At 39.5% G+C, this 25,042-nt stretch overlaps 1 protein-coding gene across 2 annotated transcripts in view; it reads left to right on the top strand.

Moving 5' to 3' along the window:
* The window catches only part of ptpn21 (protein tyrosine phosphatase non-receptor type 21), a 37,534-nt gene that overhangs the window by 1,333 nt on the left and 11,159 nt on the right, over positions 1–25,042 (top strand). Inside the window, exons 2-16 of one of the 2 annotated variants that reach the window (XM_081347872.1) lie at positions 1–222; positions 1,214–1,383; positions 1,464–1,561; positions 6,724–6,791; positions 6,884–6,954; positions 9,823–9,910; positions 11,834–11,922; positions 12,789–12,876; positions 13,283–13,362; positions 14,042–14,149; positions 16,534–16,594; positions 16,952–17,030; positions 18,169–19,052; positions 20,546–21,097; positions 23,996–24,130. The exon at positions 1–222 is cut by the window's left edge and continues 76 nt beyond it. In XM_081347872.1, coding sequence (XP_081203998.1) covers positions 43–222; positions 1,214–1,383; positions 1,464–1,561; positions 6,724–6,791; positions 6,884–6,954; positions 9,823–9,910; positions 11,834–11,922; positions 12,789–12,876; positions 13,283–13,362; positions 14,042–14,149; positions 16,534–16,594; positions 16,952–17,030; positions 18,169–19,052; positions 20,546–21,097; positions 23,996–24,130 — 2,751 coding nt within the window. In that variant the 5' untranslated portion in view covers positions 1–42. The remainder of the gene's footprint in view (positions 223–1,213; positions 1,384–1,463; positions 1,562–6,723; positions 6,792–6,883; positions 6,955–9,822; positions 9,911–11,833; positions 11,923–12,788; positions 12,877–13,282; positions 13,363–14,041; positions 14,150–16,533; positions 16,595–16,951; positions 17,031–18,168; positions 19,053–20,545; positions 21,098–23,995; positions 24,131–25,042) is intronic. The other variant, XM_081347873.1, reaches the window with a different exon arrangement.

The following is a 25,042-nucleotide window of genomic DNA, read 5'->3' as shown; positions in this document are numbered from 1 at the left end:
TCAAATCATTCTGCTCGAGGAAGGTCGCGGCACCGGTTCAACATGCCCCTTCCGTTCGGATTAAAACTCAAGAGAACCAGAAGATACACGGTGTCCAGCAAAAGCTGCCTGGTTACCCGCATACAGCTGCTCAACGGCGAGTATGTGGAGTTCACGCTTTCGGTGGAGAGCACGGGCCAGGAATGTCTCGAGGCAGTTGCGCAGAGACTCGAGTTACGCGAGGTAGGCTGGCCGTCCTCTGGCTACGAAGACATCAACTTGGTTTAATCTGGTCGAAATCACCTTAACACACCATGGGCGTGTGTTTATTTTAGCTCGCTGGTGCCGTCTGGAGTCTAGGCTATTCTAGGACTGCAACCAAAATGCTGTCAAACACCCTAAATGCATGTGTGCCAAGAATTCAGCCTGGACTAAGTGCACTTCGTTTGTATGCAGTCATTTGCTCTTGAGAAGTCTGAGTGTTTCCCCCGCATCGTATGAGCATCGCCCAGTGTGTTTAGTAGCCTGAAGTTCATTAGTGCAGTGATTTAATAAGTGGCTTCTATTTGTGTGCGTGCAGGAAATTAGATTTTAGAGGATTGAGATTAAAGCAGAATTAGAATTGAGACAAATTATCTTGTCCAGTTCAGCATCAAGACTGTATAAATACGTAAAAGTGTATATTTTAGGTTTTGCTGTGTTTTTTTGGTAACACACTTTACAATAAGATTGCATTAGTTAACGTGAACTAACAATGAAAAATACTTCGTTAATCTTTGTTAATGTTAATTTCAGCATTTACTAATACATTAAAATTAGGGATGCTCCGATATAAACATTTTGGCTGATACCGATAATTCTTTATATTTGAAAGCCGATAACCGATATATTGGCGATAAATCGAAATCCAAATTTGTGTATAATTTTTGAAAGCAGATTATTAAAAAAAACAGAAGTCTCACCATTAAAAACCATGTCCTAAACACACAATTATAATGTTCTCATGATAATTTAATGTAGTTTATATGTCATATTTTCCTTTTTTTAAGTGATTCCAGTCATATTTCAAGCAGTTTGCATCTGAAGTGTCTCAGCTTGTAGCGTTGCCAAATAGTCGTCTTACTCAAAGCTTAGAGAGTATTTCCAGTTGTTGAAGTCGAGCACGTGAATGTCCGCCAGCCTGTTGTTTCTCATGAGTAAAAGAGCAATCAGTGAAATTCTGTTCATTCCCCAGATAACGTACTTCAGCCTCTGGTACTACAACAAACAAAACCAGCAGAGATGGATTGATTTGGAGAAGCCGCTGAAGAAACAGCTTGACAAGTACGGGCTGGAGCCGACCGTTTACTTTGGGGTGGTTTTCTACGTGTCGACTGTCACCCAGTTACAACAAGAGATAACCAGGTAAAGGACACGAACATGTCTGACGGTGATCACATCAGTGCTGTTACAACGCTTTTACTCACTCCTGGTTTCTGACGCAGATATCAGTATTATCTCCAGCTGAAGAAAGACGTCCTGGAGGGGAAGATCCCGTGCTCCATTGAGCAAGCCATCCATTTGGCCAGCTTGGCTGTGCAAGGTATTTTTTTTCCGATGTCATGTTTGGCATTTCAGGAATTTGAATATAGTGAGATATCAGAGTTTATGCAGGTCTAATTCCCACCGTTTTCAGATGATTTAGTGATCGTTAATCTTGTGCGTGGGGCATTTGTAATATTACAGTTTTTCTCGATTGTTTACACACATTTTCTGAAAGCATGCCTCATATTCTCAGAACTCTACACACAAATCAAAAAACACACACACAATGGGCAAAACCCCTCAATTCTTCTGCAAAATGAAACTTTACATTCAAAACAATGTTATTTCTTCTCAAAATGGTATTTTGTTTTCAAATGACCCACATAAACCATCATATGAATAGACATTTATAAGAACCAGTTGAACACAGATATGCTCAGTGTAAAACACTGATGAATGGAAAACACTTCTTCTCCATTCATCATAATGACTTAGGCCTTTTTTTGTTCAGTGTTACACTTACTACAGACAGTATAAGTGTGTTGTAAAATATTTGAGAATATTGTTTTTATACTCAGAACACACAAATACACGGTAACAAATATTTTATTTTTCCCACAAAAACAGTGTACACAGTGTACATCCCACAAAGTTGTACATACAGTGGTCTACATACAAAACAACAGAAGAATTGACTGTATACAGTTACAGTGAAAATAAATAAATCCAATGTTGTCATCCATTGAAGAGCTCAACCGTTGCCCTTTTATGCTAAAGCTCTGATTGCTAATTGTAAAACTGTGTGACGGGTGTTTGCCCATGTGATGAGTCAGTGTGCATATCTGAATGGCAGTGTGTTCCTTGTGAAAACAAGAGATTTTCTGCATGAAAATTGTGCCAAAAGCAGAGAATTGTGTGTAGTGTTTTGAAAAAAGTGTGTTTTAAAACTGCAATTTGAGTGTAAAGCAGGAATTGTGCTTGTAGTTTAGCAGAATTGGTTCGGGGGGTTGGTGAATGAGTTACATGTTGTGCTTATTGTGTCTCAAGTGCCAGTATTTGTGTGTAAACAATTGAGAAAAACTGTAATATCCTTTTCGGTTGCTTCCATTTAAAGGAGTTGCTCACTCAAAGATGAAGCTCCTGTCATCAGTGAAAACACACAGAGATTGTGGTGGAGTTCGTCAAAAGTTTGGAACGATTGAGATTTATTCATGTTTTTGAAAGAAGTCTCTTCTCCCCACCCTGCATTTATTTGATCAAAAATACCGTAAAAGTAGTATTACATTTTAAAATAACTGTTTTGTTTGAATATATAGTAAAGTGTAATTTACAGGGCTCCAGACTAACTTTTTTTATTAGGAGCGCTGTAGCCCCTGACTTAAAATTTTAGGAGCGCAAGCAGAAAATTTAGGGGCACACCTTACCATGCAATGCAATTATTCACATTTTCCCCCAAAATAACTGTATTACTGACAAATGCTTTGATAATAAATAGCCTTAAAGTGCAGAAATTACAATGTGCAGTTTTATTTTAAGTTCACAGGGCTCCAGACTAACATTTGAGGGCAGCGGCACTAAGTTCTACAGAAAGTATTTGGTAGCACTGTGGGATGACCAAGCACTGAGCTTAATTTGAGGTGTATAGATAAAGTTAACTTTAATTATCATCATTCATAATGTCTTAATATTAATTCAAAAGCAAAATGAGTGACAAAATAGATATTAGGGAGTGAAAATAGCAAGTAAGCGTCCTCTGCAGCTATGTTTACAATAGTAATTTAATCTTTATCTTTTTTTTTTTTTTTAAATAAGTGTGTTTTCCTACTTCTTGAAACTTTTAGTTTTATAAATAGGTACAATCTTTAAAGGATGAACAAAAAATGTTTTGGTCAACACATTAAAAATAACATTTAAATAAGATAATATAGTTTGAAGTGTTGGAAAATATGTGTAGGCTACTGTTATAACCACAGTATACCATAGTTACAGTTAGTGTTACTACATTAAATCCAAGGTGAATATTGCTGATCTGTGGACCTAAAGCCTTCTATAACTTGTTCGCTCATTGCACGTTTCTCCTGGTTTCCACGTCAGCGCTGTTTGATCTGATATGGTTTATAACAGAGAATTCTGCGTCAAATCTGAATGTTTCTCACTGGATCTCGCAGCAATGTTATTAATTCTGTCGCGAACTCAATGGATTTCTTCACTGGATCTCCACGATGTAACTGTTTCGCGTGATCGCGATCGGCCCGCGACTGGCGAGAGGAGCTCTGCGCTGTCTATTATTGGTTCGAACTATTAAACGGTCTGTGAAGCAGAATGAGTGATGAGTAGCGCAGTTTTTTTCCACTTTCATTTTGTTTTTATTTATTAACATGTCACGGCACACTCTATGCTTGAGGCTGAGATTGAGTGTTTAAACTGCGAAGTGCCTGCACTGTCTGCAAACTTCGTTTTCCCCGCAGTTCTGGGGTAGCGACTGCAACATTCGCAGCTCATGGAGTTCGTCTCCTTACAGTACCTCAACCAGCTGAATTCTCGTAGCCAGTCTTCCCGAAAATAGTGGGTTCAGGCCTTTATCACCTTACAAACCTCTGACTCTGAATCATCATCATCCGACTGTGTCTGTCCGTGACATTGATATTTGTCTCCGTCTCCTTCCCACTGACGTTTACGCGCGCTCGATTATCTCTAGGACCCTCCCCCTCCAAACATTAGCCAGTTACAGTGGCCGTTCCCTATTCTTCTCACACTCATTGGCCTGCCACACATTCGCGCCCCTTCCACGTTTAACGTGAAAAAAAAAAAAAAAAAAATTACTGGTCGCACATGTGCGACTGGGTGTAAAATTCAGTCGCACACTCTCAAATTTTGGTCGCAAAATGCGACCATTTGGTCGCAGTCTGGAGCCCTGATTTATTCCTGTGATCAAAGCTGAATTTTCAGCATCATTACTCCAGTCTTCAGTGTCACATGATCCTTCAGAAATCACTCTAATATGATGATTTGATGATCAATTATTATTTTTTAAGACTTTTTCTTTTCAGGATTCTTTGATGAATGAATAGAAGTTCAATGTACAGCATGTAACAGAAACATAAATGTCTTTACGCTCACATTTGATCAATTTTAATATGTCCTTACTGAACTAAATTGATTATTTTTCTTCTATTTAAAAAAAAAAAAATAATAATAATGGTAGTATTTCACAATTTCCACAAAAATACGAAGTAGCGCGACTGTTTTCAACACTGATTATAATCATAAATGTTTGTTGAGCATCAAATCATCATATTAGAGTGATTTGTGAAGGATCATGTGACACTGAAGACTGGAGTAATGATGCTGAAAATACAGCTTTGATCACAGGAATAAATTAAATTTGAACATGTATTCATATAGAAAACAGCTATTTTAAATTGTAATAATATTTCAGTTTTTAACTGTATTTTTGATCAATTAAATTCAGGCCTGGTAATGCAGAAGAGACTTCTTTAAAAAAAAAACATCTTAAAGTCATATTTAGGTATTCGGTCCACTAAAAATCCTGTCTTTTTTTTATATATATAATGTGAAAGATGTTTTGAGACTTAATCATAACTTGATGTTGCAAGAGAACATTTGCTTTAACATTCCTAAGATAACGCTTGGCCAGTGTCTGGTTCACGGCTCTAGACACTCCATCATGAAGGTACGGTTTTATATTTCTACGGGCTGTAAGTCTAGAAAATCAGAGCACCATTTATCAAGCCGCCCAGCTTTAGCATTTACCCAACACAAGAGTCTCGTTCGCTGATATAACCGACATCACTCACTGTCACAACCAGATAAACAAATCATGTCCCGACTGTATTTGCACTGTCAAACGGCCTTTGTCTTCACTTGGTTTGTGTCATTTCGATGAGGCCAGGAGTTATTTTTGTGCACCAGCATTGCTGTGTCAGGAGGCTTCACGCGACGGTGATGCTTCGGATTGTCGGCATAGCTGTGAACATTTCTAGCGGGCTGATTAGACATGCTGTTAATGTTGAACTACTACTGTTGCAAAGGCTAAATCGATTCCTTTCATAACAAAACGTCTCTCAAGCTTGTCTAAATTTAGATGTGCTATTGCCCTGAATGTTGAAGATGATTTTGCAATATTGTGGGCTCACAGTCTTCATTAATAAGATCAAATAAAACTAGATTAAAAAGATCGTCGAGACAAACTTTAAGTTGGCTTGAGAAAGTTTAAAGTAGTTTGAAGTTTAATTTAGTTTAAAGTAGTTTAAAGTTAAAAAGTTGCTAGGGTGTTTTTAGTGGGTTGCTAAGGTGTTCTGGGTGGTTGCTAGGTGGTAGCTGGGGTATTCTGGTTGGTTGCTAGGGTGTTCTGTGTGGTTGCTAGGGTGTTGCTAGGCGGTTGCTATGGTGAACAAATGAACAAATTGCAAAAAACTTCTGATTTAATTGGTGTTTTTGATAAGTCGAACATTTTTTATAAATCCTTAATAATAAGTATTAAACTCGTGCATCTTCAGATAATGGCTGTCTTATAATAATATCATTGAGATACTATAATCGTTTTTATTAATATATTTTGAATTAGTTTTTGTTTTTATCTTTTCACGATTTCGTTTTAATTTAGTTGTGTTTTTTTAATATGTCTATATAGTTTTTAATCTTTTTAAAGTTAAAAAGTTGCTAGGGTGTTTTTAGTGGGTTGCTAAGGTGTTCTGGGTGGTTGCTAGGTGGTAGCTGGGGTGTTCTGGTTGGTTGCTAGGGTGTTCTGGGTGGTTGCTAGGGTGTTCTGGGTGTATTAAAGTATTAAATGTATTAAATATTTTGAATTAGTTTTTGTTTTTATCTTTTCACGATTTCGTTTTAATTTAGTTTTTTTAATATGTCTATATAGTTTTTAATCTTTTTGTTTTTTACTTTTAATCATTTTAGTACAGCAAGGAAAACTAAATGAAAATGAGAAATGTTGCTTTGGCAAAATAAATGTAACTTTAATAAAGGAATATTTTTATTTTATTTCAATTAACATGTATTTTATTTCAAAGTAACGAAAATGCCTTTTAGTTTTAGTTAAGTATAATAACCCTGGATAATGTACATTTAGTTAACTGACATATTAAAATTAATTTATTGATATTAAAGAATCAGTGGCATGTTTACATTATAGTTGGGGCTTTTTTTTAATCTCACACTAAACAAAAGTTTGTCCATTGCTTCTAGCTGACCTAGGAGACTTCAATCGATATGACTCCCAGGACTTCCTTCAGAAAATTGTGCTGTTTCCAATGGTGAGTAAATCATTGAACATTTCAGTCTCTTTTCCTGCTTTAAAAACTGCAGGATATTTCATAAGCTTGTTCATTCTCTCTTCTTTTCTCAGCCATTGATACAGGACGAGAGGGTTGTGGAGGAGGCCACTCAAAAAGTCGGCATGCTCTATCAAAACTATCGGTGAGAGGCTGTAGTCATCTGCCAGATGTGCTTGTTTTCCCATTTGGAAAAGACTGAGATAGTTCGCCACTGTTTAAAGCCCGGGACACAACAAACCGACGCCAAAGAACTAGCGCTGATGAAAGCCGACTGTGTTGTCGCCTCGCGTCGGGGGGAAAAGCTGCACTTGAACACACCGAGAGAACTACAGGCGACTGTCAGCTAGCATGCGCGTTTGTGTAAATGAGACCACTGTCTATTTCTGCAGATATATTATTCGTCATTCAAAAAGGGAAACCGACGCTGCAGAAACACACCATAAACAGAGCACTGCGTGCTTACCATTTTGAATATCAGTCCTGCTAAACACTTCCTTTATTCCACTCCGCTCATGTTAATATTGAAATATTCGCCAAGGAACACTCAGGTTAGATGACGTAACGTTAGAACAGCGTCTGTCTGTACGGGTTTGACTTCTTTGCTCACTGTTTTGCTATTATTCTCGTTCACTAAAGCCCTATTTGGACGGGACTAGTGTAACATGGGAGAGGAGGGGTAAAGTAATTATTACCAGAGCTTCTCTATGATTTTAGTCCCGTCCGAATGTGCATCTCAGTGATCATTACAGACAAATGTCAGTAAAGATTACGGCGACTTTTACCTTCAGTAAAAAGGTCTGGAAAAATGACCTCAGGTGACACTAATACCGTGCGAATAGACCCGTTGTAAATATTTTGTCATTTTGTGTTTAAAAGTAGTTTTCCGCGTTTTTTCTAAGTATGGAGACGCTTGATAAAGCATCAGTTGCGTTCTAGACGCTGGGACAAGTCTGTGGCAAAACTCAAGTGTTTCACACACACCATTCACATCAGAGAGAAGATCGACAGCACTTGTTAGAGGCACGAAACATCTTTTAGCGTTAGTGCCTATTACCAACACAATCCAGACTGGTGCATAGATATATACACTAGATGTCGCCTTGGCTACGGCAGTTCATTGGAACGAATGTCTTTAATGCGACATCTAGTGTATATATATCTATGCACCAGTCTGCGCAGACGTCACACACCAGGATGCGCCCGCGCCCTCAGATCACTTGGACGTGGCTGTGTTATAAGAGGTAAAAACGATATAAATACTGTTCGTTTTCTCACACAAACCGCTCGTTTCGTGTCTTAGGCCATCAATGTGTACTTACGATGGGGAATTGTTTAATTTGGACGATGGGGAATTGTTTTAATTTGGACTCTGTGCATGCTCTTTGAGCCAGTGACCATAGACCTGCATGATATGACTGTCAGACAAGAACGGTTTGACCTAAAAATATCAAAATTGAAACTACTGCGGAAAAAAAGACACCTACATCTTGGATGCCCTTGAGGTAAGCTAAAACATACCAAAATTAAATTTCAAAGTGAACTATCCCTTTAAGCTGATCAGCCAATCAGAGTTCTCTCTCTCACTGACGGTGATTCAACATGTCGAATCGGCCGGAAAAAAGCCGACGGCGCAGAACACACTGAGAAAACTCAGTCGGCCGACCGTCGGCTTGGTGTGTTCCGAGCTTAAGGGAGGTTCAGTTAGGAGTCTGCGTGATTATCAGATGTGTTCAGATGGTACTTGTTAAAGGACTTCAAAGGCAGCTGTCAAACGCCTGACATGACTTATGACCAGTGCTTTGGACTCATAAATGCTCTTGGCTTTCCTGCAAAAGTTTTGTTTCGAAAAGATCCTTCAGAGCAGATTTGCATGCGTTCGACACATTAGGGCTGGGACGTGTATTGAAATATTTGCTAATATTGTCCTATTAAATTGCACTATTTCAGGCAAATATTTCAATACATGTCCCAGCCCTGACGTGTCGAACGCATGCAAATTTTTCGAAACTGCCATTTTTTTTTATGTAGATATAAACTAAATCAGCGTTCTGAATCATGATTATTTAATGCACTTTTTACTTGGCCATTATGTTCCCTGAAGAGCAAGTGTTTAAACTAGTTTCACAATCCTTCAAGAGCATTACAAAAGATGTTTTAATTAGGTTTAATTTAGCTTTAATTTAATAAAATAACAATTAATTAATCTCACATCATCATTTGAGGAAATTTCTTATCCAAATTTAAAGTCATCATTGTGTTAAATGAGAAAGGATAAAATAGACATTACAAAAAAGTAGCTTTAGAAAGAAATATTTTATTTGATTCAACATAGAATTTATTTCACAAACTTTTTGGCTTTTAGACCATCATTTTTTTTTTTTCACCGAAGCTGCATCTGAATTGGTATTTAGATATGTTTACAGACCATTTATTGCAGATCAGTGGTGGCGTGAATTAATTTACACTGCAATTACAACATGAGATTAAATGCGTATTAAAGGGATAATTCACTTTACTCGCCCTTGTGTCATTTGTGTAACATAAAAGAAAATAGTTTGGGAAATGTCTCAGTATTGTTTTTGTTTTTTTTCATACAATGGAAGTCAGTGTTAACCAAAACAGTTTGATTACCAGCATTCTTCAAACGGCTGATTCATTTAGGAATGAAGTAAATAGCTCTCTTTATAAATAGGCCATTGAGTCATTGGTTCACCCGATTTGTTCAAAACGCGATTTCATTCAGAAATGAAAAACCGCTGTGAACTGTTATTAACTTATTTATTGAAATGTTGTATAAAATCAGTATCACATTTTTATACTTGTGATATTTGGGACAAAAATGGCATGTCATGCAGCTGAAATATCTTTTACATAAATCTATGTAAGCATTGCAGTCCTCTGACATTGTTTGTTGTGTAATGCACCATAAGAATGAGGAAGAGCCTGATAATAGCGATCAGATGACCGCAACATTGTTGAATGTGATCTTTGTGTGTGTGTTGTTTCCCAGAGGTCTTTCTGCACCAGAGGCGGAGTTACTCTACATGCAGGAGGTGGAGAAGATGGAGGGGTACGGTGAGGAGAGTGTCCAAGCGAAGGTAAATCGGCAAAGGAGAGCCCATATTTGTTTTGTGCCAAACCGTGCACAGGAATATAAATCTGACTGTTTAGTTAGAAAATATTCAGTTTACCTCATAAAAAATTCCCTTGACACATTTTGCAATATCCAGTACTAATGCTGTCAAAACAAGAAATATAACAAGGGCTGATGAAGAACAGTTGTGCACAAAATGAATGCATACACTTAAAGGGTTAGTACGCCCCAAAATGATGTCATGTCTCATGTCATTCCAAACCCGTAACACCATGTCCTAACCAGACGCGATGCGATTCCAGCGACAAAGTCCACACTAGACGCGACGCGACTGCGAGATGAAAATCAATCAAAACCCACAGCCAATCAGAGCAGTGTGTGGGCGGAGTCAGCCAATCAGAGCAGCGTGTGGGCGGAGTCAGTCAATCAGAGCAGCGTGTGGGCGGAGTCAGCCAATCAGAGCAGTGTGTGGGCGGAGTCAGCCAATCAGAGCAGTGTGTGGGCGGAGTCAGCCAATCAGAGCAGCGTGTGGGCGGAGTCTCGCGGCACCAGAGAGTAATCTTGACGCCACTCTCAAGAAAATGGAAAAGTGCTACATAATCAAATCCACAAATATTACACCATTTAAACATTATTAAAAATACATAGCCTACTAAGTTACTAAAACAATCTTTGTGAAATAATTCACTTGTTTGTTCACAGTTTGAACGTTCTTGTTTCCATTTGTTTCATTTCAAGATCTGAGGTGAATTATCCACTGTTGCTTTTACAGCCACAAAGCTGGAGCACTAAATGAGATTCAAAGTCACATTACACGCTTTTAACATTAAATAAAGCACATAAACAGTCCCTGAGATTATCATTGCCACATTTTGTGTTTGTTGTTCTAGCACGACGTCGCAGAAAAATAGAAACCGTTTCTAAAATAGAATCGTCGCCGTCGCGGCTGGTTAGGACAAACACTCTGATTAACATGGAAAAGAACCTTTTATTGCGTGTCGCGGGACTTTCATTCATCTTCGAAACACAAATGAAGATATGAGATATGAGATATCTTGAATCTGAGATATTTCTGTCCCTCCATTGAAAGTCTGTTCACCCAAAACTTGGACGCTTCAAAAGAGATTGTCAAATCAAGTAACCTTTATTTATAACAGCGCTTTATACAATTCCGATTTTCAAAGCAGCTTTGAAATATAAAGTAAATCCATATGAATGGAGCCGTTTAATACAGGTTTTCTGAAGAGACACGATCGCTTTATATGATGAACAGATGTAACACGAGAATGAACCTCGTTGGTTCTCATGCTTGAACTTCCAAATTTTAATGCATTATGTATGTTCACTGATCAATGTGTGAATAAAAGTTAAAATTAAATGTTCATCTTAAAGCGATTGCGTCTCTTCAGAAGACTTGGATTAAACTACTTGATTCATATGGATTTATTGTTCGATGTCTTTATGAACGTTTTTGGGTGGATAGACTTTCAAAGGATGGACATAAATCTCTCAGATTTTATTAAAAAAAATCTTATTTTGTGTGTCTTATGGGTTTGGAACAACATGAGGATGAGTAAATGATGACAGAGACTATCCCTTTAAGAAATGAATTACGTTTAATACAGAAACACAGTTTAATTTAACAGTAAATAATGGAGAAGGAAACTTCTGAACAAATTCATTAATTAATATTATTGATTTAATACAACCCGAAGTGTTCCACTTTGATGTAAATCTGCTTGTCAGGAAAGATATGGTAGATTTTTCTGAGACACAAGGCTTAAGTTTTTCTTCACACAAAATTGATGAATTGCATCAACTAAAAAAAAAAGAATGGTTAATAATAATATTAAGCTATTGACAGCCATTTAAATGAATAAATATTGAATGCTACTGTATTATAAGCTCCTTCCGTGTATCTGAACAGGACACTCAGAGCACAGATGTGATTATCGGCTCTTGCCAGGACGGGATTTTTGTCAAGCACAAAAATGGGAAAGCACCTCTCATGTTTCGGTATGTGTGCATGTATTTATTTTTAGTACAAAATGTTATGTAGGTAAATATTGCTGTTAATTACAATGTTTTATGTTGCTGCATATAAATAAATATATATGAGTAAATATTCTTACTTGTGGTTTTGTAGTGAAACAATGTGTGCAAAACATTCCCTGATTACTGTAACTAGTAGTGTTGTTTTTGGCGGCCTGTTTTAATTTTAGTTTTAGTCTAGTCTTTGTGTCAAGCTGTCATTTTACTTTTTATTAGTTTTAGTCACGTTCGTACTCTTTTTAGTCTAGTCAAGTTTCAGTCGACTAAAAGTCTGAGCATTTTAGTCTTATTTTAGTCAGAATTATCCATGACTATTTTCGTTTCGTCTCGTCTCGTTTTGGTCAACGAAAATGAGACATTTTAGCATAGTTTTTATTTTGTAAACCACATTTAGTCTCGTTTTTATTCGTCAACAATATTGCATTATACATTTAATTATAGTCATCGTCACATGACCAGCATTTACGTTGCGTCTAGTTTTTGTCTGGTGATAAAGGTTCGTTGACGTATTATAGTATAATATTATAGATATTTAGTCATAATTTTCGTTGACGAAAGCAACACTAGTTAGTTACTAGATTTATTTCTGTATTTTACTTTTTCTTTTCTTTTTTGATTGTCCTCATGAACAACTGCTGGTTTAAATTTTTGGTTTCTCTTATTGAGGAACAAATAAATAAATAAAATATAGAGATTTATATCAGATGTTGCCCATAGGCCGTAACTTGTGCACTAATGCCCTAGTCCTCAAAAGGCTGTTTATCGTATCGTGTTTTTAGGTTGTGTATTGCTGTCATGTGTCTGACTCGAGCTCTTCGTTGTTTCTGCAGGTGGAACGACATTAATAATATGACTCATAATAAGTCCTTCTTTGCCCTGGAGCTCGCCAACAAAGAAGACACAATCCAGTTCCAGACCGTAAGTCTGCGTCTGCACCGTCTCAGACCGTTCAGATGCTTTTCTTTGCCCGAAATAACTGAAAGACTTAATTAACATGGAGTTATGATGAGAACCTTTAGCATCCATGGAACTTTCAAATGCAAAAAAGGTTCTTTATGTTGGAAAAACATTATTTTTTTTAATGTTCTTCACAATAAGAAAAAAGGCTCTTAACAAACGCCTTTTTGGAAACTTTATTTTTAAGAGTGTATCACAATAATGCCCATGTGTATGTCCATTTAATGTTAATGAATAGATCTGTAGCTGGCCTTTAAGGAACGCCACTCATTTAGGGCCTGGCCCTGGGCCCATTTAGGCCCTGGGACTCATAAGTCAATGTCCTGGTCTGATTTGATTTAGTAAAAATGTTCTGGCTCTGTTTCAGGAAGACATGGAGACGTCCAAATACGTGTGCAGAATGTGGCTGGCGCGACACAAGTTTTACAAAGTTAACAACAGCAGTTTGTAAGTTTATGTGTATTCTGTGGTGTGTGTGTGTTTTTGTTTGGGGTGCACTGATTTTGGCCAATACAATTTAAACAAGAACAAAAAAAACATAGCCTTCATTTGTCTCTTTCCTCTAAAAAATTGTTTTATTGTTGTAATGTTGTGACCAAATACTCAGTCATTACTACTAGATTGGTTCTGTTGGTTGGATGTGAAACTGGACGACATTATAGGCACAGTAAAAAGAAAATTTTTCGTAATTTAGGAAAGCATTTAAGCTATGTACACTACCATACACAAGTTTGGGGTTGGTAAGATTATTTAATGTTTTTGAAAGTCTCACTTCTGCTCACCAAGGCGGCATTTATTTGATCAAAAATAAAATAAATATATATAAAAATTAAATTTTTACAATTTGTACAATTTACAATTTAAAATAGCAGTTTTCTATGTGAATATATTGCAAAATGTAATTTATTCCTGTGATCAAAGCTGAATTTTCAGCATCATTACTCCAGTCTTCAGTGTCACATGATCCTTCAGAAATCACTCTAATATGATGATTTGATGCTCAAGAAACATTTATGATTATTATCAGTGTTGAAAACATGCTTTTATTGGCTGCTAAATCAGTGCATCTGCAGTTATGTCTCTCTTTCTCTCTGTGGCTTCACCGCTGTCCGTTTGCTGTCTCCAGAGAGCTGTCTGATGGCCCGAACTCTGAGGGCTCCCAGAGGTCCATTCTCTCTCTTTCATTTCCTCGCTTTCCAACCCTCTCGCGTCCCTCTGTGCCTGCTGACAAGGGGTGAGCGTTACTGCATCACTGCTCAGAGCCTTCTCATTAGGGCTGGGAGAAAAAATCAATTCACCTAGCTATCGCGATTCTAAAATCGATTTTTTATTTTTTATTCCAGAGTCGATATTAATTCAAATCCAATTGCTTTATTTTTGTCCTTGCTTGTAGATGAGGTTGACAGAAGTTAGCCACTTTCATTCCAACAGAGGATGAAATGTGTCGTTGTCTATGGGTGTTGAAGCGTAACTCTCGCCAAAATGCAACCTACGGTCTTTTTGTGAATCTACCCGAGGCAAACCTTTGTTTAAAAGCATAATTAGAATGGAAACGCCACTTTTAAGTTTGACCGTATTTTCGTTTTCGGTCAAATTGCCTTTTGAATGGGAGTGCTTGGGGCACGACTATGATAGCATCAAAATCGCTATTTTTAAAACACTAAGAAGGCTCGACACAACATGAAACTTTGCTGGAAGTCTCACCAGGGGCTCTACACATGAACTCCAGCATTGAGAACACTGTTTGTGTACACAGAGTTTACTAAAAAGAAAGATTTTATGACTGATATGATCGTATACATCATGTACAGTCTGTATAATGCTGGGTACACACCAAAAGATTTTCAAAATGTGATAGACCACAAACATGGGTACAAAAAAACCTAGATTTGAGCGTTTTGCTCCTATAGTGTGTGGTGTGTCATGATGTGACAACGACAGCACACCACATACAAACAGATTTTCAACCAGTGTCTCGACTGTGAACACAGGGAATCTCGCAAAATCTCGCGAGAGTTCAGAATAAGCATGGTGGACGATATGCAGGAAGAAATTGCGATGATAGTGTTTGGAATGATTTTCACAGAAAATTCACTTGAAAAAAAGAAAAACATTGTACCCAACATTATATATAACCTTTTATACATAAATATATTTATTCTTTATTGGATTTATTGTCTCTTTAGAAAAAGTTCTTTAATCCCTCTATAGAACCTCACTGAACCCTTAACGCTCAGCTTCCTGCAAGTGTGTGTGTGTGTGTGTGTGTGTGTGTGTGTGGGAGAGAATGACCGTGTCTTCCATCATCTCACTTTCTTATTGGATATTGTTTTGTTTCACGTGATAATCTCCAGATCGTGCGCACGTTTGTCCTCGGGGTTCCCCCCACACACATCAGGATTTTTGATCGTAAATAATATTAAACATGTTGAATATTTACGATTCCCGATCGGGGCGGCTCCGACGTTCTTCCGATCAGGTTGGGACACTCTTAACACACCTCACACCAAGGGAAAATCTGATAAGATAATCTGTAGAACCACCAAGATAATCAGGACATAGCTAGGATTGTCGGAAGGGGGAAAATCGGCCCAAAATCAGCCTGATTATCTTTTGGTGTGTACCAAGCATAAGTGTATGATTTAAATTTTCCCGATGGTCTAGTATTAATTGCATTATCGAATTGCAATACTTGTAGAATCGCAATTCTAAAAAAAAATCGCAATGCATATTCCGAATCGGAAATGATAGTATCGAATCGGGGGATATGTGTATCGTCCCAGTCCTACTTCTCATGGGCTACAGAGTGACGGGGACTTCCTGATAACTACCTTTTTCTTTACTTTATTTTTCATTTAAATCAAGATGAATTATAGACACTAACCCCTGGTTTCACAGACAAGGCTTTAGTCTAGTCCCAGACTAAAATGCGTGTTTGAGCTGTTTTAACTGAAAGCAACTTGCCCTGACAGATCTTAAAATATATCAGTGGCATTGTTTTGTCTCACACCAGTAAAAAAAAATTTCTAAGGCACGTTTATTAAAGCTACTTAAATGTCCTAATTAAGCTGAGGCCTAATCCTGGCTTAAAGGATTTCTCATTACTCATTACTCATCCTCAAGTTGTTTCAAACCTGTATGAATTTCTGTCTTCCGCTGAACACAAAGGAAGATGTTATGAAGAATGTCAGTTGATGGACCCCATTGACCTCCATTGTTTATTTTTCCCTACTGTGGAAGTCAATGGGGTCCATCAATGTCTGGTTACTGACATTCTTTAAAATATCTTCTTTTGTGTTCAGCAGAAGACTCATTTTCATTTTGAAGTGAACTATTCCTTTAATCTAAGCCCTGTCTGTGAAACCAGGTCTAAATCAAATACTACAATCTTTTATAAATATTTAACTTCACACTATTTTTGCATTACAGCATCATAGTGGTGTAAAAAATATTGCAAAACATATTTAGTTGTCATGAAAATGTCATTGTTCATAATTCAGTGCAAAACTTTTTTGTTACCATAGTGAACCGCTGTGTATGTGAGGAATACAACTTTGAACTTTTATTACTCTCTGGTTTATTTCAACTGATCTTTTATTGTCTTGTGTTTTATTACAGACAAACTCAGCCCGCTCCTGTAAACCCAGTGAGGCGACGGTCCTCCACGAGAATGTCTCTGGTCAGCATTATACCGGTTATTCATGGACTACACAACAGTTTTACAATGGAGCTTGTTCTGTAGGATGTTTCTGGAGTTTGTTGGCTCTGCATGATCTCATGTGGTTAACTGTATTGCAAATCCTTCATAGGAAGCTCTCTTTTAAGGCAGCATCCTAACTGAAATGAGCATCATGATAATCTAATAAGCATAAGAAACTGTATACAGTCAACTTTTAATATAATCATGCTGCCAACAGTTCATGCTGTCGGTGTGCCTATATGACTCTAAATACTGTCTGAGGGAGTTCACTGGTTTTGAGACAGATTTAATGTGTCCTGCTGAATAATGCTGCTTTTGTTTTGTCTTATGATGCAGCCAAAACCGCAACCCTACATGATGGCACCTCAGATGCACTTTAACGGCCATTACCCCGAACCATACACGTCTTCACAAGGTAAAACAGGCCGAAAATGCTCTGTCCGTTCTTATTATTAAACCTTAATGTAAATAGGGTTTTAAAAAAACTAATTTAAAAGAGAAACTAGTTTATATTTCTGACCCCACTGGCAGATTGTTTTTCTTCTTGATTTATAGGAATAGTTCACTTAAAAATTACAATTCTGTCATTTACTCACCCTCAAGTTGTTTCAAAACTGCATGAATTTCTTTCTTCTGCTGAACACAACGGAAGATATTTTGAAGAATGTGTGTAAATGATGGCAGAATTAAATTTTTTAAGTGAATATTCCTTTACCCTTAAACAGAAAACAAGACTTAAAATCATTCTGCTTCTCAAGTTAATGTATCTTGATTTTAAAAAAGTTTAGATATTTGTACTGTAATAGTTGTTCTAATTTGTTGCATAGTTTAAAGTGTTAGTTCACCCAAAAATGAAAATTCTGTCAGTAATTACTCGCCCTCATGTTGTTCCAACCCCGTAAGACTTTTGTTCATCTTCAACACAAATACAGATATTTTTGATTAAATCTGAGAGCTGACTCACTCCTTCATAGGCTCTTCTATGTAATTTCATCTGCCAGCCCAGAAAGTTAGTAAAGACAATGTTTAAAATAGTCCAAGTGACTACAGTGGCTCAACCTTAAGTTTATCAAGCGACGAGAATACTTTTTGTGCAGAAAAAAAAGAATGACTTTATTCAACTATTAATTTTCTTCTGTGTTTCTTCTGTGAGTTCACGTAGAGTAACAGCGCAGCGCTTCTGGGTTGTACGTAGGCTCACTATTGGCCGACGCTGGTCATGTGTGTTATGCGTGTGATGCTGGCCAATAGTGAGCCTATGTTCTGACATATCGATTACCTAGCAGCCTATGAAGGAGTGAGACAGCTCTCAGATATCATCAACAATATCTTAATTTGTGTTCCGAAGTCTGACGGGGTTTGAACCACGAGGGCGAGTAATTACTGACAGAATATTCATTTTTGGGTGAACTAACCCTTTAAAGTCATGTAAAAATAATATACTGTATAATAATGATATGTTATATTACTGAGTCATGCCAATAAAGCTACTGATTTCACACACACACACACACACACACACAAAAAAAATACTGACTCTACTTTTCCTTCAGATAATCTTTACATCAACAACCAGAATGGTTTTTACTACCACTCCCAAACCAGTCTGGACCGCTCTCCGCACGAGTACAATGGGAGGATCCGTAACGGCAGTGTTTACAGCGCCCAAAGCACCAGCTCCCTCAACAACCCACAGCATTACCTGCAACCCTCGCCCATGTCCTCCAACCCGAGCATCACAGGAAGTGACCTCATGCGACCAGACTACGTGCCTTCCCACCGACACAGCGCCCTAATCCCACCGTCCTACCGCGCCACGCCCGATTACGAGACCGTCATGAGGCAGAAGAACCTCGGTATGATCCCGCCCTCCGAACGCCAGAGCCACTCCATGAGGAACCTCAACATCGGAAACTCGTACGCCTACAGTCGACCGGATCCGCTCGTTTACAGCCAACCGGAGATCCGCGAGCACGGAGCGGGCCAGTATCCGTTCCACCTCAACTACAGCTTCCACAGTCCCTCTCCGTACCCCTATCCCACCGAGAGACGGCCCGTGGTGGGCGCCGTTAGCGTCCCCGAACTCACTAACGTCCAGCTCCAGCAGGCACAAGAGTACCCGGCGCCCAACATCATAAGGAATCAGGTTTACTGGCCGCCTCCACCGTATCCCTACCCTCATCCTCGACCCGCCAACAGCACCCCGGATCTGTCCCGTCACCTGTACGTCAGCAGCAGTAACCCGGATCTCATCACTCGCCGTGTGCATCACTCAGTGCAGACCTTCCAGGAGGACAGTCTTCCCGTGGCTCACTCGCTGCAGGAGGTGAGCGAGCCTCTCGTCACGCCTCGCCGTCCTCACATGCACAAGCGCAACTCCATCGAGATCGCCGGGCTGGCGTACGGACTGGAGAACATGAGGCTGAAGGAGAGGAAGGCGAGTAGTGTGACGTTATGCACATTTAAAACTATTTATGCTATTTATTTGGGGTGTAACGATACACGTATTCGTATTGAACCGTTCGCTACGAGGCTTTCGGTTCGGTACGCATTACAAACCGAACGTTTCGTTGGACCATTTTTTCTGCCGACCAAAATTGAGTTATTTCAAATGTAGGTGTAAGAGACGTGTAAGACACGCTGGCGCTACCACAACATTGTCCAACATCAAATGGCAAACATAATAAAAGCGGAACGAAACTGCTCTACTCGTTATTTTGTGCTTCACGGACCGTTTATCAGTTTGGACCAGTGCAGCGCGAGCCGATCTTGATCAAGCGACTGTTACTACACAGCGCTAAGAGATCCAGTTGATCCAATTCGCCATTGAAGTAATAACATCTCTGCGAGATCTAGTGACAACAAGCATTCAATTTTTCCGTTATTAACGGATCAAACAGCGCTGACGTGGAAACCAGGAAGAAACATTGTGCTTTCAAGTAACGTTACGTCGGTTTTATTTCGACATTATGAATAAAATTACTGCCCTCAAATGTTAATCTGAAATAAAATAAACCTTTGTTTATTACTACTACAATATTACATTAACTTTTTTTATAAGGAGCTGTTTTTGTTTTATATGCACCTAAGAAGAGTCAAGTATAGCTCCATTGCTCAAAGTAAAAAATTATCATACTTTATTATGTTAGTTTTAATTAAAACAATTAAAATCAAGGAAATTTCTCTTGCATTTCTTTCTTTTTGCTGTATCGAAAACGTACCGAACCGTGACACCAGTGGATCGTATCGAACCAAACCGTGAATTTTGTGAACCGTTACACCCCTATTTTTTGCTGACAATGGTACACTTCAGGTTTAAGGGGTTAAACTATTTTCAACAGCAGTTTGCTAATTATTAATATCAAATTAAATAAGAATCCTAATATTTATGTAATTTATTATAATGTAGGCTAATTACTAGCATCTTCATGTTCAGGATTGAACTATACTTGAGGTAATTTGTTTAATCATTTTATCCGTCAGCTACCCATTTATCTCCATCTTTTGTATGACGTAACGTCGTTATTCACATAAAAACAGTATTTTACAAATTCTTAATTTATATTTTTCAGTAAAAAGCATTAATCAATATGCAGACAATTATCATCTAAGACTCAAGATTGCGAAAATTCATGGATATTTAATGCGTTTAACTTCAGTTAGACACTATACCATTTAAAATTGTTTTCAACAGCATTTTGCTATATATATATATATTAGCAAAATGCTGTTGAAAACAATTTATATATTTAATAAAATCCTGTTGAAAACAATTTATTTGCTATTTATATATTAATATAAATATATATAATTACAAATGCTTAAAATTATTGTATTTAATTATTAATAATCTAAGATTCTAAATTGAACTATATTTCTATAAATGTATTATTATTTTAAAAATAAACATGTTTTGCATCATCTACCCAGGTGTCCGCATCAGCGGCCGAGACTCCGCCCCCGGTTGCCCAGGCGATGACCCCTACGGCATCTGGCTCCGACATCAATGTCGTCCTGGAGGTCCCGAAGCCTGAGGACGTGGTCATCAAGGAGGACGTGTTCTACGGCCACAAAAAATCCCTGTCCGACGCCACGATGTTGGTGCACAGCAGCGGTGAGGAAGAAGAGTTTGAAGACGACAGCGGGCGTCACACACCCCAGTCTCAGGATGCTGTGGGCGGTCCTGAGCATCACATGACACCGCTGGAACGGTCCCTCATAGAGCCGCCCGCTTATCCGTTCAGCCACGGTATGGACACGGTCCCGACAGGCTCTCTCGCGTACCAGGCCCATCCGATCATCCGCAAACCGGAGGATGTGGGGCAGCTTCCCCCTCTTCGAGAGCCCGGACACATGATGCCCTCGGTTTCAGAGGGGGATCTGAGCGGACACGGGCGCTTGAGACAAAAGAGAGACCTCTTTAAAAGACCCGTCTCTGACGTTCCACCTGCGAGAAGGAACATCGATGGCCTTCCGCCAGCAGTAAGTGCACGAATGAGCAGATTTGAATCAGAATTACTTAAAGCTGTGGTTTCTTGAGGGAACTACAGGTTTTTTGATCAAAAGCTAATCGTTGGGCGTGTGACGGTACACTTAAAGGGATATTTCACTGCTGGAAAGATGAATGTGTATTTAAATTGGGTAATTTATGTAGTGGAAATGTGAAATTATCTTAGAAGTTGGTGCCTTCTAGACTGAGAAAAGCCAGAAAATTTATTTTTGGCTCATGTGGATGAAAGACAACAACTCCCAGAATGCACTTGCTTCGCTGCCCTACGAGGCCACGCCCAAGCCACGCCTACTGGTTACAGAGGGCAGTATCGGAAGAAATTATACAACTAGGCTACTAGTTGACTCGAAACTGAAAAGACGGCGTTTTATGGTGAGATCCCCCTATGGGCGGGTTGAACACATGCGGGACGAGCTCCTCCTACTGGCTGGAGTCTCTCGCCTCTGGACAGAAGAGCCTCTGATGAGCTAAATTACGATTTTTGCGTCATCTAAGGGTTTTTTCCAGACACACAATACAGATATCTCTAGTCTCAGGGGGACATGAGGGAGGGAAGCACGGTCACTCGAAAATATTAGCGGGTTTCTACTGATACAAAGCTTAATGCTAATCGGTGAAGTAACCCTTTAACTCACAAGATGTTCACAGGAACGAGACGAGGCGCTATTTTGACGCTTGAGTCGCAAGTACCAAAATGAGTGGCTTACTGCGCTTAAACGGGCAAAAACATAAAAATATTTGTCAAATTGACTATTGGCGAGTATTCAGTTGAACAGTCAGTTTTGGAACGTAAATAGTTGAGAAAGATAACGCGTGTTGTGTAACAGAATATTGGATCTGTGCATTAACTCTTAAAGTGACAGCAGTCTAATATTAGACAATGTTGAATATAAACATAACAAGATAAAGTAAATCACTCTCTGCTCTTGACTGAATTACTTTTGTAACTTTAATTGTAAGTGTAACGAGGTTTGTTGGTACGGGAAGAAGGAGGCGGGAACCGGCGAACATTCAACATATTTTAATAAATAAATCCACAAATACAAAAATGAAAGTAAAAGCCAGCAGCCCCTCACGGACGACTGCTGGCAACACAAACAGAAACAAAACATGAACTAAAACACAGGCCTGTCCTCTCTCGCTCTTCACTGTCGTCGCTCCTCCTTTATGCCTCCGCTCCTCCGTGAGAGATGCGAGACCGGTGCGTCTCACAGGTGTAGCTCATCACAATTACGCCACCGATCTCGCGCCGTCCTCCCACGGCCCTCGACCTCGTCCTGCTCGCCACATACCCCCATCGCCCCTCGCAGGCCGGGGGGTACCACCGAGGCTGCGCCTACTCCCCCTCCCCCCCTCCCCGGGGGGACCGATCACGGCGGCTGCGGTTCCTGGGGGTATGGACAGACGAGGCGAGAGTACAGGAGACGGAAGCATGAGGAGCGACAGAGACGAGAGAGGGGAGAGAGGAAAAAAAAAAATTCTTGATCCGGTTCCCGGACACACTGCCGCTCGGTCCTCAACCAGCTGAGAGTCACTCGCGGTGCCATGCGATGGTACTGGACATTCGTTGGGGGACGGCTCGACGCCCTTCCGCCTCCTGGCGGCCGGCGGTGACTCCTCTCGAGGGCAGCCGGCAGCGAGTTTCCCGTTCCCTGCTCCGCCCCCATCATGGCCGACGGCAACAGGCTCCGGCCCACGGCGAACGGGAGCGACTCCTCCGCTCCCTCTTGACGGCAGCCACCCCTCCTCGATCCAGGAGCACGGTGTCGAGCTCTCTGTCCCACCAGATCTTCCATCGCTCCAGCACCATCGCCTCGGGCAGCAATCGGCGGCCGACGCTCCCTCGTGCTGCCCGACCTCCTCAGCACCGCGATTCCTCCCAGCAGCGAGGGCTCTCCGACAGCGTGTCCCTCTCTCTTCCCGGGTTTCGGCACCAGTGTAACGAGGTTTGTTGGTACGGGAAGAAGGAGGCGGGAACCGGCGAACATTCAACATATTTTAATAAATAAATCCACAAATACAAAAATGAAAGTAAAAGCCAGCAGCCCCTCACGGACGACTGCTGGCAACACAAACAGAAACAAAACATGAACTAAAACACAGGCCTGTCCTCTCTCGCTCTTCACTGTCGTCGCTCCTCCTTTATGCCTCCGCTCCTCCGTGAGAGATGCGAGACCGGTGCGTCTCACAGGTGTAGCTCATCACAATTACGCCACCGATCTCGCGCCGTCCTCCCACGGCCCTCGACCTCGTCCTGCTCGCCACAGTAAGCATTAATCTTAAATTAATTAAATCTTATTTAATTTTTACATTGAGGACTATCCAGTGTTAATATTTACATTTGATTACTTTAATTTCTGTAGTATTTCTTACCAGAATACTAACCTACTATTAGACCCACTTGAAAATACTTAAAGGCGTGTTTATTTCATATCAATTTGTTTATTTGTTCTTATTTTATTACTGACTTTTTACTTAAAAGTCGGTATCGGCAGGTCACACTTACAGATAATCGAAAATCAGAAGTGACCAAGAAAATTGCAATCAGTGCATCTCTAATCTCATTTGCAGATATAAAAAAGATAAATTTGAGTAATTTCATAAAGTAAATCCAAACTGATTTGTAATTGCATATGATCCAGCTGGCGAGGCTTTTATTTTCATTTCGTCAGCATGTAGAATAGGTGTTTGTACATTGGGGTGAGCCCAGAAACATAACTTTATACGCATGACTTGAAGAATGCGGCCCAACAGGCCGTTAGACCTGTAACGCTGCATTCTGCCAAAGAGCCACAGCTGTATCTCAGATCCCGATCCTCAGACTCTGTTTTCCTCTCTCGCTCTCTCCATCGCTCTCTCCGGATATGAAGGGCATGAAGAAACGCTCGGAGGTCAAGAAGGTGGGACCCCTGAAGCTGGCGGCTCTAAACGGCCTGACTCTGTCCAGAATGCCACTGCCAGATGAAGGGAAGGACGACCCAGAGAACGCGTCTAACGATGAGCGGGTAAGTTCTGCTTTCAGTTTGAGTGCTGGTGGTGGACTACTTACTTATTTACTCATTAATTTGCTTATTATTGAAAACTAACTTTAGCTGGACAATAACTTTTATTCTAGAGCTGCTGTAAAGCCAAAACAATCTCTGTTACTGTAACTTCCTATTATCACTGTAAAGCTGCTTTGAAACAATCTATATTGTTAAAAGCGCTATATAAATGAAGGTGACTTGACTTATTTGCTTACTACTTTTTATAATCACGGAAAATGATAATCTTTAACACTTCATTTTAGTGTCCTTGTTACATATGTTACATGTACTTACCATAGTAATAACAATAAATTATGCATTACATGTGCAACTAACCCTTAGCTTAACCCTAATCCTACCCTAAGTACATGTAGTTGCTTAATATTACTCAGTACTTGAATATATAAATACACTGTAACAATGACACCTAAAAATAAAGTGTAATCTCTTTTTCTATTTTGCAAGCAAGGGAGGAGTGTTTATTAATAAATCAGGTTATTTCCTGGTAGTGAGGTATCAACGTAATAACCTAATAATTAGTGTATCTGACCCTGAGTGTTCCATTTATTATGTCTGATGTGATGTTAAATAAAGCATTAAAAACTGAAGAGTATTTTAACATGTCAGCAGGACACACATTATCCTCTCATGCCGTTACAGATGCAGCATTTTGACTGTACTTTTGCACGAGATAACACGTTTTCATAATTTAGTTTGCAATATGTTTCCTCCTCTCTATAGCTAGCGTGAAAAGCTCGCTCTGTCTGTATGCGTTTAAACTCACAGTAAGAATGCTCTCCTGTCATATAGCCTGTCAGCACACTTCAATAACCCTAAAGAATGCAGGTTAATGTATTTACATGCCGGGAGAAATCAGGGTGAAGGGCAAAA

Source organism: Scardinius erythrophthalmus, assembly GCF_964197995.2.
Source record: "Scardinius erythrophthalmus genome assembly, chromosome: 19".
NCBI lineage: Eukaryota > Metazoa > Chordata > Actinopteri > Cypriniformes > Leuciscidae > Scardinius > Scardinius erythrophthalmus.
This window is presented reverse-complemented; position numbering and strand designations above follow the sequence as displayed.